The 13,867-nt window shown below is 40.1% G+C and overlaps 1 protein-coding gene across 1 annotated transcript; it reads left to right on the top strand.

Moving 5' to 3' along the window:
• The first annotated feature begins 6,977 nt into the window (after nt 1-6,977).
• Nucleotides 6,978-11,241, top strand: LOC311062255 (serine/threonine-protein kinase/endoribonuclease ire-1-like). Its single transcript, XM_084081144.1, has 6 exons — nt 6,978-7,531; nt 7,633-7,793; nt 7,877-8,097; nt 8,487-8,637; nt 9,926-10,059; nt 10,778-11,241. Exons 1-6 carry the CDS (start codon nt 7,108-7,110, stop codon nt 10,977-10,979), a joined length of 1,293 nt encoding a protein of 430 aa, XP_083937270.1. The 5' UTR covers nt 6,978-7,107; the 3' UTR covers nt 10,980-11,241.
• The last annotated feature ends 2,626 nt before the right edge of the window (nt 11,242-13,867 follow it).

Below are 13,867 nucleotides of genomic sequence, written 5' to 3'. Positions count from 1 at the left end.
CTGAAATGTAGTGGAGTAGAAGTAAAAAAAAAAAATACAGAAAATTGGAAATACTCCAGTAAAGTGAAAATTCCTCACAGTGCTTGAGTAAATGTACTTAGTTACTTAACTTTACACCATTGTTTATTAGAATGAAGAATCACTGACTAGTTTTCAGTGGTGGATAATAATAACTAAGTAGCCTGCATTTATTAAAGTACAATTTTGAATTTACTGAGAGCGTCAATACTTTACACTTCTACTCCACTTGAATATGTATATATTCAAAGATTTGCACACATTTTCAACGATCTTTCAAAAAAATAGCAGATCTACAAGCTCATAGTGCGGCACTCGGTGCCGCACTATGAGCTTGTATATCTGCTATTTTTTGAATAGCCAAAGAAATCTGATCTTAAATCTTAAAGGGTTAACATGGCAGCCACATATTGACTGGATGAAAGCAAGTTATGATTTTGTGCATACTGTACATTACATATATCACATATTGGACTACCTCTAAATAGACAAGGTCTCACTTTGATCTTTGGTGATATATTGACAATATACTGCCGCCTACAGGACGACCTGAAGTACTTCATGGACTCGTCGCAGGATCCAGACGTCAAGGAGAACGAGCTTCGGGAACTGGAGGACATTCGTACGTTTGTCCTTTTCAAAGGGACATTCCAACACACACACACACACACACACACACACACACACACACACACACACACACACACACACACACACACACACACACACACACTTCTTTGCCATGTTTTACTATTTTTAAAACATTTTTTAAATGTTTTTACATCTCTGACTAATAAAGGATTCAATCAATCAATTCCTCCCCCTCTCTCTCCCCCCCCCCTCTTTCTTCCTCCCCCTTCTCTCTCTAGCTCTGTCCACGGTAGTCGTCTCACCACCAGGAGGACCGTCTCACCTGGTGGAGATCTTCCGAAACTTCACCTGTATTACCACCCCCTTCAGCCGTATTCTCACCACCTCCTCGTCTGCGGTAAGAGGATGAGCTGTATTTTCGGAGGCCGCCGCCCCAGTGGCTCAGCGGCCGTTCAAGGCGTAGACAGCTGCTTCCACAGTTCGATTCCCAGCTGTGTGTGTGTGTGTCGCACGCGTGTCTCACTTGTCCGACATCGCTTTGCTGTCACTCTTTGCTGTCTAAACGATTTAGCCTTCATGGATTAAAGTTCTCAGTCGCTACGACTGATTTCAGTCATTTGGATTCCATGGAAGCCGGCATGTCTTCTATGGAAGCATGTTGCACAGCAAAAATAGCCGATCTACAAGCTCTCAATACTTCTGCGACGTATAGAGAGCTTGTAGATTGGCTACTTTCGGTTAATATTTTAAGATTAGAGCATTTAATGTGGTCAGACTAGCAATATGTTTAGAATCATCTTCCATAAAATCCTATTGGTCTGGGATATTTCATAAAAGCAAATGTTTTGTCAAGAAGGCCGATGCACACCTCAAAGGTGGGTGACAGGTGCGTAAGTAAAAAAATGCATATATTCAGAAGGGGATCTCTGATGGTGATATCAAAGAAAAGGACCCGCAAATCTGTGATTTCTTCACCTGGTTGGCAGTATCAACTGCAGGAACAATATTACTAAAACATCATCATTTTACATATCTTGTTAACTGTTTCACAAATCGCACATTAGGACACCATTTTTCAGTTATGAGATTTGATTTTGCTTTAATCCATGCGATTACCATCTATGTGACAGTTGTATATTTCTTATGGTGAAAGGTAGCGTCCTCTGGATGAATCTCCAGCGGTGGTCTCTTCATGTTGTAGTTTAGTAATGAATGGCTCAAGCTGTTCTCAGAACCCCTTTTATGCCAGGTGAGTACAGGTGATGCACCCCATGCCCATGGCATGAAGACATTTGCATCACTATAGGCGAGGGTCTTTCTCAGTCAGTCTTTTACTTTATTTTCTAGGGGAGGCGAGATTTTAGTTGGGCAGGTGGCCGCCTGCCTTGCCTCTATGGTGGGTACGCCACTGGTGTAACGTCCGCGGAGCGTTGACACCGCAGCAATGGCTGCGGACAGGGCACCGCTCCGTGTATTGGACTACCTAGGGCCCCTATTCTGGGTCCATGTGCCCATCCCTAACTATCGTTAAATAGGGAGAATTGAGCTGCGCAGCCCCAATATGTTATTCTAGCACCTGCGCTACCCGTCCCCCATTATGCCGACGCCGTTAGTTGCGCGTGGGGGTGTGGCCGTGGGCGTGTTGTTGCTATATCCCCCACATTGCCATTCTGCAGACACACATGGGTACGGCTTTGGGGGGGGGGATAGTGCATTCTAAAAGCACCCGCCCGTTTCTGAAACCACCCGCCATGTGCACACAGACACTGCAATTGTTTTGTGCCCGTGGACCATTAGCCGTGTTGCCATGCAGCCTTGGCGAGAAATAAGCAACCGCAGTAGAGATGTGCGGATGGCCTCTCACGTCACCCGAATCCGCATGTACAAATTAATTATCCGCACGTTATCCAACCGCAATAATTGTTTTATCCAATTTAAATATCCGCATCCGTACCAACCGTTTTTCCGTAAAATATTATTATTTTCTGGTATTCCCCGTTAGTTTTAGTATTAGTTGTGCGATGCGATCACAAAATGCGTGCTTGGATCTGCTCTTGGATGCTCTTGGATGCCGCACAGAGTCTGTGCGGCATCCAAGATGCTCCAAGATGCTCCAAGATGCATCCAAGATGCATCCAAGATGCTCTAAGATGCTCCAAGATGCACCGGTTTAAAAAAAGAAAAAAGTCGCACGTCCACGGACATTCCATAGGCTAAATCAATGCATTTTGTCATCGCATCGCACACTGCTCTACATACTCACACAGCCACAAGCACGCAGAGATTTAGCTATTTTATGGATAGATATAGGCTATTAGATGTCATTAATTTATTTACCGCAATATTTCACCCACGGTTTATCCGATATTAATTAATAATTATATTTGATTGACCCGAACCCACCCAAACCGCGGTTCGCAGCAATGTGTCTGGGTTTGAGAGGCTATTGATGTAAACTTAAAGTGTAGCTCTGTTCGGGATTACTGAACAAAGGTGGATGATGAAAGATAACGGGGACAATATGGATGTATAATAGTTAACTTTAACGGCGTCACTTCAGAGGAAACTATGGAGCAACTTCACACCCCTGTTTACACACCCCTGGAATCCATTAGAATGGTGGAAATAGAACAATAACAGCCAAAGTGAGTACATATAGACCTTTCCTAAAACTGTCCCATTTATTATACCCATGTGCTACTGTATGTCAGTGTACCACCGCCCAGCCCTGTGGTCGACCAGCTGGAGGTCCATGGGTGACTGTAGGAGCGTTGTGGCAACATGATGTAATTAATTATTTGGGAGCAGCCGGTGTGTACCAATAGTATAAATATTTTAAATGGCTTTAAGTTTCATAATACTATTCCGGATCTGACTAATATGACACGCTTATTGTTAACACAATAGGCTACAAATTAATATAAAAATGTATTTGGATAAATAAAATAAAAAGGAAGGAAAACAAGCCCAATGTGGCTTATAATAATCAGACCAGGCAACAGTGCAGAGGGGGAGATAGGCTAGAGCATATATTGGATCGGGGATGACGGCTAGCGCAGTCTTCTCTTAAAGGTAATGGCTTCTGGCACGGTGATTGGTTTTATCATTGTAACGCCCAAACCACACCTATGCATAATGTAACGGGTAGCGCAGGTGTTTTGCGGGGCGGGGGAGTACCACAGAATACCAAATTTTGCGGGGCAACGCCTCTTGCCTAGTCCGCACTCCGTAATTAGCGGTTTGTTCCACGTTCACCCAGAATAGGGGCCATGGTCTCATTTTGATCTATGGTGATATATTGACGATATACTGCCGCCTACAGGACAACCTGAAGTACTTCATGGACTCGTCGCAGGATCCAGACGTCAAGAGAAGGAGCTTCCGGACCTCGACGAACATTCGTACGTTTGTCCTTTTCAAAGGGACATTCCAACACACACACACACACACACACACACACACACACACACACACACACACACACACACACACACACACATCGTACACATACTGTAAAAATAAAACTGGTAACCATCTGGCACTAAAGTATTAATGAGAGCAAAATGTCAAAACATACAAAAAAAAAATCTTTATTTCTGTTTGGAAAATAAACAAGGCAAAGGAATTCAAAAATGTTGTTTGTCTCGAGGGATTCACAAACATAATAATGATGGCTGATAATGCATAATAAAATCCTTCTACTTCTCCATTGCTATTAGAATTTAAACTCCCTCCCTTGCTCTCTCTTCCCATCTCCCATTGTGTTTTTGAATTGAATACATAGGAGGACCACAATGTAAACTAGTCCCCAGAGCTTTTTTTGTGTTATCCTTTTAGCCTTAGGGCCCTATTTCCGCAGAGTGCCTTACCCATTATCCCTAAACTTCTTTGCCATGTTTTACTATTTTTAAAAACATTTTTAAATGTTTTTAAAAACATTTTTAAATGTTTTTACATTTCTGACTAATAAAGTCTCTCTCTCTCTCTCTCTCTAGCTCTGTCCCTGGTAGTCACCTCACCACCAGCAGGACCGTCTCACCTGGAGGAGATCTTCCACACCTCCAGACGTATTCTCACCACCTCCAGACGTATTCTCACCACCTCCTCGTCTGCGGTAAGAGGAGGAACTGTATTTTCGGAGGCCGCCGCCCCAGTTCAAGGCGTAGACGGCTGCTTCCACAGTTTGATTCCCAGCTGTGTGTGTGTCTCACTTGTCCGACATCGCTTTGCTGTCATTCCTTGCTGTCTAAACGATTTAGCCTTCATGGATTAAAGTTCTCAGTCGCTACGACTGATTTCAGTCATTTGGATTCCATGGAAGCCGGCATGTCTTCTATGGAAGCATGTTGCACAGCAAAAATAGCTGATCTACAAGCTCTCAATACTTCTGCGACGTATAGAGAGCTTGTAGATTGGCTACTTTCGGTTAATATTTTAAGATTAAAGCATTTGAAGTGGTCAGACTAGCAATATGTTTAGAATCATCTTCCATAAAATCCTAATGGTCTGGGATATTTCATTTTCAGTTAAAACATTTTGTATAGAAATTTGTTTTTTGATCCATCTTAGTGGTTGATCACTGTAAACGTCATCACTGTGTAATATAATTAAAACTACCAATATGAATGCATACAGTAATTGTTTAATGTACTGTGTATGGCTTTGCTTTCTGCTATATGTAAATGCATTGAATTCAAATATGTTTCAGTGCCAAAGCAAGAAGGTAGTACTGTCTACTATATTATGTAAATGAATTAACCAAAGCAAGAAGTAATGAAGCTGAGATGTTAACATCCTCTCTATTTTTGCAGACAGCACTGTATCTGGATTCCATCAGTTCCCATCTCCGTGACCTTTACTTGCAAAGTAAAGGTCCGACGTGGCAACATATTAAGCTGGACAGATCAATACTCAATGGTAGGAGAAGCGTTAATAATATTAACACTCCTGTATATTGTAATTGTAGTGGGAATTTCAAACACAGCAAGTGGAATTCATAAGAAAAATAAATGTATGTACACGTGTGTGTGTGTGTACATTATATACACTCATCGGCCACTCTATTACACCTGTCCAACTGCCTGTTGACGTACATTTCTACTACATGGCAACAACTCAATGCATTTAGTCCTGTACATATGGTCAAGATGATCTGCTGCAGTTCAAATGGAGAAGAAAGGTGATTTAAGTGACTTTGATCGAGGCTTGGTTGTTTGTTAGTGCCAAACACGGCTGAGTCTGCTGAGTATTTCAGAAACTACTGATCTACTATTTCCATGCTCAACCATCTCTAGTGTTTACTGAGACTGGTGCAGAAAATAATAGAAATTCAGCGAGCAGCATTTCTGCGGGCAAAAACCTTAAACCTAAACGTAACCCTAAAGGTAGCTCTCCACCGCACAGACGTCAGCGGCAGTAAGTGTTGGAAAGCGTCTGTTGCCGAAAATCTGCTGTTGAGTTCACCAGTATCCATAACATCACATACATCAACATAAGCAGACTGTTACATAGTTAAAGGTGATCAAAAAGGAATAGGCTGAAGCTAAAAGCTTGTAAGTGCCTGTCCTACGTACATAACCTTATGTTTGGCAAAAAAAAACCGATTTAAATACATAAAACAAAAACTCGGCTCTCAGGTGCATTCAGCACCTGAGAGCCGAGTTTTTTACACACCTTCCAATCGACTGATCTCCCTACTGTACTTCATTCGACTGCCAGTCTGTAGTAATCTGTAGTCTCTGTTTGGTGGAGAGCTACCTTAACCCGGTTCCCGGTTTGCGCTGATAGAAAGGCAATAGATAGATAGCTGATAGAAAGGCAACAGTAACTGAAATAACCACTTGTTACGACTGAGGAATGCAGATGATTTTCTGAAAGCACAACATGCCAAACCTTGAGGCAGATGGGCTACAACAGCACAACACCACACCAGGTGCCTCTTCTGTCAGCTAGGAACAGGAAACTGAGGCTACAATTCACAACGGCTCACCTAAATTTTACAATAGAAGATTGGAAAGAACGTTGCTTGGTCTGATGAGTCTCGAATTCTGCTGCGACATGTGGATGGTAGGGCCAGAATTTGGCGTCTCTGTCTACAACATGAAAGTATGGATCCATCCTGCCTTTTATCAATGGTTTAGGCCTCGTTCAAAGTCAATTAAATCACGTTTCCTCCCCATTTTAATGCTCTGTTTGAACTGCAGCAGATCAACGTGACAATGTGTGCATGCCTAAATGCAATGAGTTGCTGAAGGGCAATCGGCTGAGTAGCGATAATGTGCATTTAGACAGACGTTCGTAATAAAGTGGCCGGTGAGTGTATTTATCTCAGTACACTGTATGACTACCATTACAGGGTCAACAGGATTCAATGAGAAGAAAAGGAGAGGAAATCAAGAGAAGCTGAAAGATGACCCCGATGCTAGTACATCAACAATACCACGAAAATGGCTCCCAGTCAGTAACAGATGGAGGCCTAAGTTAGAAGAGCTTGTAAAAATGGATGACAGTAAAGTTACAAAAGTTAAGGGTCTTGTGTTGGGGAAAGATAAAAAATACAGCATAGGAGAAGGAAGTGAGGGAGTTGAGGTCTTCTTGGGGTTAAGAGATGATGGCACTGAAGTTGCAGTTAAGAGAATGTCTAAAACCCGAGACATGTACAACGACCTGAAGAATGATGAAAAACATCTACGTCTTCAAGAGCTTGCTGATGCTCTGATTGTAGGATATGTTGACTTTGTAGAGGATGAGGACTATGGGTACCTTGCTCTTCAGTTATGTGAATACACACTGGAAGAATATGTCACTAAACTTCCAGAACAGGAGAGGAAACGGCTTGCAAAACAGTTCCTCAATAGCTTAAGAATTCTTCATTGTGAGTCAATTCTCCACCGGGACATCAAGCCTAAAAATGTCTTGATTGGTAAGAAAACAAGCAAATCATATCTGAATTATAAGCAACTATGTTTAATTTATTTTAATCTAAAACCTGTTATTATATTGATATACCAACTTTCCCTGCAGATTTTCAAGGCAAGGCAAGATTGGCAGATTTTGGAATAAGCCGACGAATAGACAAAGGAAAAACAACTAAGACAACAAACGCTCGAGGAACAGAATGCTGGATGGCAAAGGAGACTTTGGATCCCGGTTTTGACAGATATAAAAGAAGCGCTGATATCCAGGTTAGTTTTTTATCTGTGAGAACAATTTAATTCATGAGAAATACATAAAAATGTCTTAACTCATTTTCATGCTCATTCTTAAGCCGGCTGGGATGTTGATATATTACATCCTTTCTGGAGGACACCATCCTTTTGGCGACGACTGGCAATGTGAAGTCAACATTAGGGGAGACAAGCACAACCTGGATCATGTTGATGATATGGTCGCTAAGGATCTGGTTGAGTGGATGATCCATGGAGAACCAGAGAAAAGACTTAAAGTGGAGCAATGCTTGGCTCATCCCTTCTTTTGGACAAACACACGGTACGTGTTTTTGATCCACACATCATTCATTCATTGATCTATAAACACTATTTCAGCATATTATGTTAATCTGTTTGATCAGACAGTAAGGTACTCATATATTACCTATGTTTGAAGAGAATCAGAATCTACTTTATTGTCACATCACTGGTAAAGATGTAACTTACGCAACATTTGTTTTTGCATAGGTTTTTTTCATTGGTACTTAGGTCCACATAGTGGCAGGTGCATGATTAGACATAATAACAATAATAACACATAGGGTAGAAAGTAACTGCACAGGTAAAACAAAAAGATACACATGGCAGGTCCACAGGGATAGAAAAGTCTGCACAGAGGAACATATACACATGAAGAGTAGACTCATGTTTTCGCTATTTTATTCCTAGGAGAGTGGAGTACTTGAGAAGGATTGGAAATGAAAAGGAAGTTGAGAATTTTCGAAAAGCTGGAGAGGACGAGAACAATGCCAGGGATGAGGAGGAGAAGAAACTCATCAGGTATGCTGAGCAGGGACAGTTCAACGCATGGAAACAAAAGGTTTGTTTATTACTAATAATATGAGAGAACTGTATGACCACACTTTTACCTTTGCTTTATATTCTTAATGTTATTCCTTCTGTTCTTCTTTAAATTCATTTTAATGCCTCTAAATGCCTTTGTTTACGACATATCCTCCTATAATTTGACAAACCTCTGTCATGGTGTCATGGTTAGTGAGGCCAAAATTGTTCTGCCCGGTTCTCATCAGCGGCTGGAGCAATTGATCCGAAATTGCACACAGCCATTGACCATTACCATGTGCACCTAACAGCGAAGCCCGTTTTTTCAGCTGTTTCTTAGCGTTTTTGTGTAAAACACTGTCGCCATGGTTACGGGGCTGCCCAGCTATGGGACAAACTGCCTCCCGGGTTGCCAGATCATGTGCGCATATCCCCCCACAAGTTAATTTGATCTTTAAGTTGTACTTATGTGTTTAATCCAGTAAGACCGATTCTAAAAAAGGTCTTCTAAATCCTAACCGTTTTGTAATGGTTAATAATAATAATGGTTAAAGTGGTTAAAATGATTGTGACGCTATATTAACTTTTATATATATATATATATATATATATATATATATACACACATACACATACACATACACATACACACACACACACACACACCGGGAAAGCATCTGTGTCATTTTAGATTTTAGCTGTATGTGAGAGAGAGATATATATATATATATATATATATATATATATATATATATATATTATTGTGTGTGTATGTATATATATATATATATATATATATATATATATATATATATACACACAATAATATCCTACTATAATTCTAGTAACCTCTGTCTGTTTGTCTCTCTGTAGTGGTAGGTGAAGCTACCCGGTTCTCCTCACTGGCTGGAGCAATTGCTCTGATTTTGCACACAGCCATTGACCATTACCATCTGAACTTAACTGTGAAGCCCGTTTTTCAATTTCATCAAATCTCAGCTTCTTATTAGCGTTTTTGTGTCAAACACTGTCGCCATGGTTACGGGGCTGCCCAGCTATGGGACGAACTGCCTCCCGGGTTGCCAGATCATGTGCGCATATCCCCCCACTGATGCGTCGACCGGGTATGGTCTAGTATCAATAATATATATATCTATCTCTCTCTCACATACAGCTAAAATCTAAAATGACACAGATGCTTTCCCGGTTTTAATGGGATAAGTTGTACTGTTGTGTTTTTAGTTAAGTGATACTGTGTGTTTTTAGTGTTTTTAATACTGTGTGTTTTTCCAGTTATCTTAAAGTTACTGTCTGTGTTTTTTCAGTTCCGAGATGCCAAGGATGAGACCAGGCTGTTGTTTGAGGAGATGGATACATATAAGGTGAAGAAAGGCACGAAGAAGTACTCTGACAACCTATTTGGACTGCTGCGCTGCATACGCAACCTCCAGGAACACTAGTAAGTTGAATTACATCAACACAAACACAAACCGGTGTTTAACATTAGCACTCGTGCCATTACACTAAAAAAAAACATCTGGTTGGTTTTTCCAAAGTAATTTGTGACGTCCATGTCACATGACATTTAAAAAATATTCTAAATGTGTGGAGCACTTCTCAGAGCATTTCTCTGGATGATTAAAAAACAAAACAACAACGATCTCTCATACATTCTCTATTGCAGTGGTTCTCAAAGTGAACACTGTGGTTCTCAAAGTGAACTCTATTGCAATGGTTCTATTGCAGGGGTCCTTGAGGGGGTTCCAGGGGGTCCCCATAAAAATGTGTTGATATAGTTGATGATTAGTTGATAGCATCAAAATCAACCATTTGTAGATCTGCTGCTTTTAAAGATTTGAATATTTTTTAAACATTTTAACAACAACAATATTTTCACATCGGGTTCTGCGGCCAAATACATCAATCAATTTGGGGGTCCTTGACATGAAAATGTTTGAGAACCACTGCTCTATTGAATATTGTAAATTAGAGCTGAATTAAATGATGATATTTTACTATTTATAAAAGCAGACATCAGACCATATGGCAGCCATAGTGATATGATGTTAATTTAATTTAATTTATTGTGGTAGTATGATAGTATCACTATACAGTAGTTGTGAATGTGGTCACCATCAGAAGTAGTGATTTGAATGAGCACTGCTTTGTGTTCACAGTCCAGAGAAAGCAGCTGGTATCAACCTGATGGAGATGTTTCCTGATCTGCTTGGATACGTTTACAAGTTTGCCAGAGAACAAGACTGGAACTCAAGGCCCGCCCTTAAGGAAATGTTTGACATCTTCCTGAACGAAGAAGATACAGCATCAGCAGTCACAGTATCAGCAGTCAGCACCAGTGCTGCATCCACAAACCATTGAGTCATGCCCATAGGGGCAGGAGCCTTTCTCCTGTTTCTGCAGCGTGAGGCAGTTTGATGTACAAGTACATCCTCTGGACATGATGTTAGTATGTTACAGGGACTTACCCCCCAATCCAACCCTTGATGCTGAGTGCCAACAGGGAGCACTGGGTCCCATTCTTTTTTTTTTTGTCTTTGGTTTGACCCGGCCGGGGATCGAACCCCGACCTCCCAGTCTCAAGGCCACTGAGCTGGATGGTTTTCCAATATTTATATCTTTTCATTTTCTATATACACTCAGTAATACGCTAATTTAGAACAAAGTAAAACAAAAAAAGAGCTTGTATTGTAGCTTCTGTTATTGCTATTTCTACCAAAACCTTTTTAAATTACATAATCCAAAATAGAGAGGCCAGGTTGAAAGTGGTCTGTCTGGTTTTATACATATTTAACCAAAGAACGGTATTAACAAGAGCTTGTGACTAATAATCACCAGTTCTTATTTCCATTTCCTGAAACGTAATGTGTTTTTTTTAATATACAAGTTATCCACCCGACAGTGACGATACAATACATTTTATTTGTATTGTTTAATGCCTTGATGTGCATATTTCAATGTGTCTCAAACTTTCCAGGCCGCAACCCCCCAAAATAATATTTGAATTTAAGTATTAAGAAGGTCTTTAAGACCCTTAAATTGTCACTTTAGAAATGTGCAGATACCCTGTTTACACTTATACTGTATGTTGGTTTGTTTATTGTTGGGAAAACAATATTGCACATTAAGCATATCATCTGGGGACCACCCAAAATCATTTGGAGACCACCCTGGGGGTCCCGACCCACAATTTGAGATCCACTGTTCTATTCCACTTCAGGTTTTTCTGGAACTAGGAATGTGTTTTGGTTTCTGGCCTTATAAATATGTACTGTTCTGATAAGACTATATTACAGGCTCTGCTGTTTATTTCTGACTTTTCTTTACTTTTTAGTTGATTGTTTTGATACTTTGTATAATCCCAAACATTTTAGGCTTCGTACCCCCTTCTACGTCCTGACAGGGTTGATGCCCCACCGATCCCCCACACCTATTTGTTTAATTGGAGTTTAGGACAATCAACCTGTTCTCTTGGTGTTGATCTGATTGAAGGCATTCCTCCCTGAACCTCAACGCAGTTGTGTTCTATCCTCCATATAGTCTGTGAGATGACATGTCCCATAACCATTTTAAACTCAATTTTATACTCTGTTGTACAATAGTGTCACATGGTGAAAATAGCCGATCTACAAGCTCACAACACGTCGCACTGTGACGTGTTGTGAGCTTTTCTCCTATTTCTTAAAACCTTTGAGGGAATCGGAAAAGAAGTAAAATGTTTGCCTATAAGGACCAAAAAAGGTTGAAAGTTTTAATACCTTAAAGAATATGTTTTGCCAAAACACTGGATTAAAAAAAAAAAAATGTCATTGCATCGTGGCTATGAGTTTGAGTCTGCTTTTTCCTTTACAAATGTCATTGTCTTGTGTTGAGACATCCATGGATTAAAGTTCTCAGTCGCCACGACTGATTTCAGTCTTTTGGATTCCATAGAAGCATCCATGGAAGCATGTTGCGCAGCGAAAATAGCCGATCTACAAGCTCTCAATGCGTCTGCGACGCATTGAGAGCTTGTAGATCGTCTATTTTCGGTTAATATTTTCAAAGATTGGAGCATTTGAAGTTGTCAAACTAGCAAAATGTTTAGAAGCGTTTTCCATAAAACCCTAATTGTCTCGGATATGTCATGAAAGCAATGGTTAAAGCCTCAATCTGTGATTTCTTCACCTGGTTGGCAGTATGTAGAACAGCAGGAACATTATTACTAAAAGATTAATTCTACATATTGTGTTAATTGTTTGGGAAACGGCGCTAGTGTGGGGAGGGCTCCTTTCACACTGTTTCACAAATCTCATAAGACTTGGCCATACACATTCTTTCAGTCGTGAGATTTTATTTTGCTTTAATCCATGGACATCATATCCAGTGAGTGTTCTTTATAGAGATATTAGTCTGATCTTTATGTCTTGTGTTGAGACATCATATCCAGTGATATTGTTTCTTTATAGAAAGATATTAATCTTTCATAACAGCTTCCAAGGAAAACAGAGCTCAGATGTTAGGACACAGCACTCTGCAATAAATGTACAAAGCTAAAACAAAACACTTAAAATAAGAGTTAAATGGCTCTATATTCTAATAGTAAGGATTGCTATTGAGTGTTTAAGTAATAGTTCTTTAGTGAACAAAATACACATGTTCAGGATGGGATAACAATTTGATCCAATCAGGAGAGAGAAGTCATACAGGATAAACAAGTGAAATTGGAAATTGGAAATGAAGCACTTTAAAATGTAAGCTGACAAATGAGCCTAGTAGGGTTCTCTCTGCTGAATGGATGAAATTAGTGTCCCACCTGAACATGTCTTTCCTTTTATGGAAGAGCTGGTCAGTATATAGTAGTAGTAGTACTATTACTACTGCTGTACCACAAACAATACTAAACCATTTCATAGAAGCCTAAGTCTTTTTTAAATTACTTAAAAAATACTTTATAAAGATCATATTGTGCATTCCCAACTCTATAAAGTAACAATGCTTCAACATCTGAATGGAAAAAAACAACAAAAGGGAATGGATTATGAAACATAATTGTTTTAATTTCAGGTGTATTACATAACTGTGTGTGGGAGGGGACTCAAACCCACAACCTTCAGTGTACGGTACATTGAGCCTCCGGCAGCTGATGTCTACGTCCTCCTCACGACTCCTCCTCTTTCTTCTCCTCTTTCTTTGGACAAAACTCTTCAGAGGAGAAGAGAGAGAGAGAGAGCGAGAGCAAATTCATATCATATGTTTATTATATGAAT

The sequence above is a fragment of the Gymnoscopelus microlampas genome, assembly GCF_963454915.1.
Source record: "Gymnoscopelus microlampas genome assembly, chromosome: 15".
In the NCBI taxonomy this organism is placed as follows: domain Eukaryota; kingdom Metazoa; phylum Chordata; class Actinopteri; order Myctophiformes; family Myctophidae; genus Gymnoscopelus; species Gymnoscopelus microlampas.
Note: the sequence above shows the minus strand (reverse complement) of the source record. Positions and strands in the feature narration are given on the sequence as shown.

Bases quoted from the DNA above. Each gene is read 5' to 3' on its own strand.
- LOC311062255 (XM_084081144.1), top strand. From the start codon at position 7,108: ATGGATGACAGTAAAGTTACAAAAGTTAAGGGTCTTGTGTTGGGGAAA. The intron at 7,532-7,632 runs GTAAGAAAACAA...CTTTCCCTGCAG, and splicing joins GCCTAAAAATGTCTTGATTG to ATTTTCAAGGCAAGGCAAGA. The intron at 10,060-10,777 runs GTAAGTTGAATT...TTGTGTTCACAG, and splicing joins CGCAACCTCCAGGAACACTA to TCCAGAGAAAGCAGCTGGTA.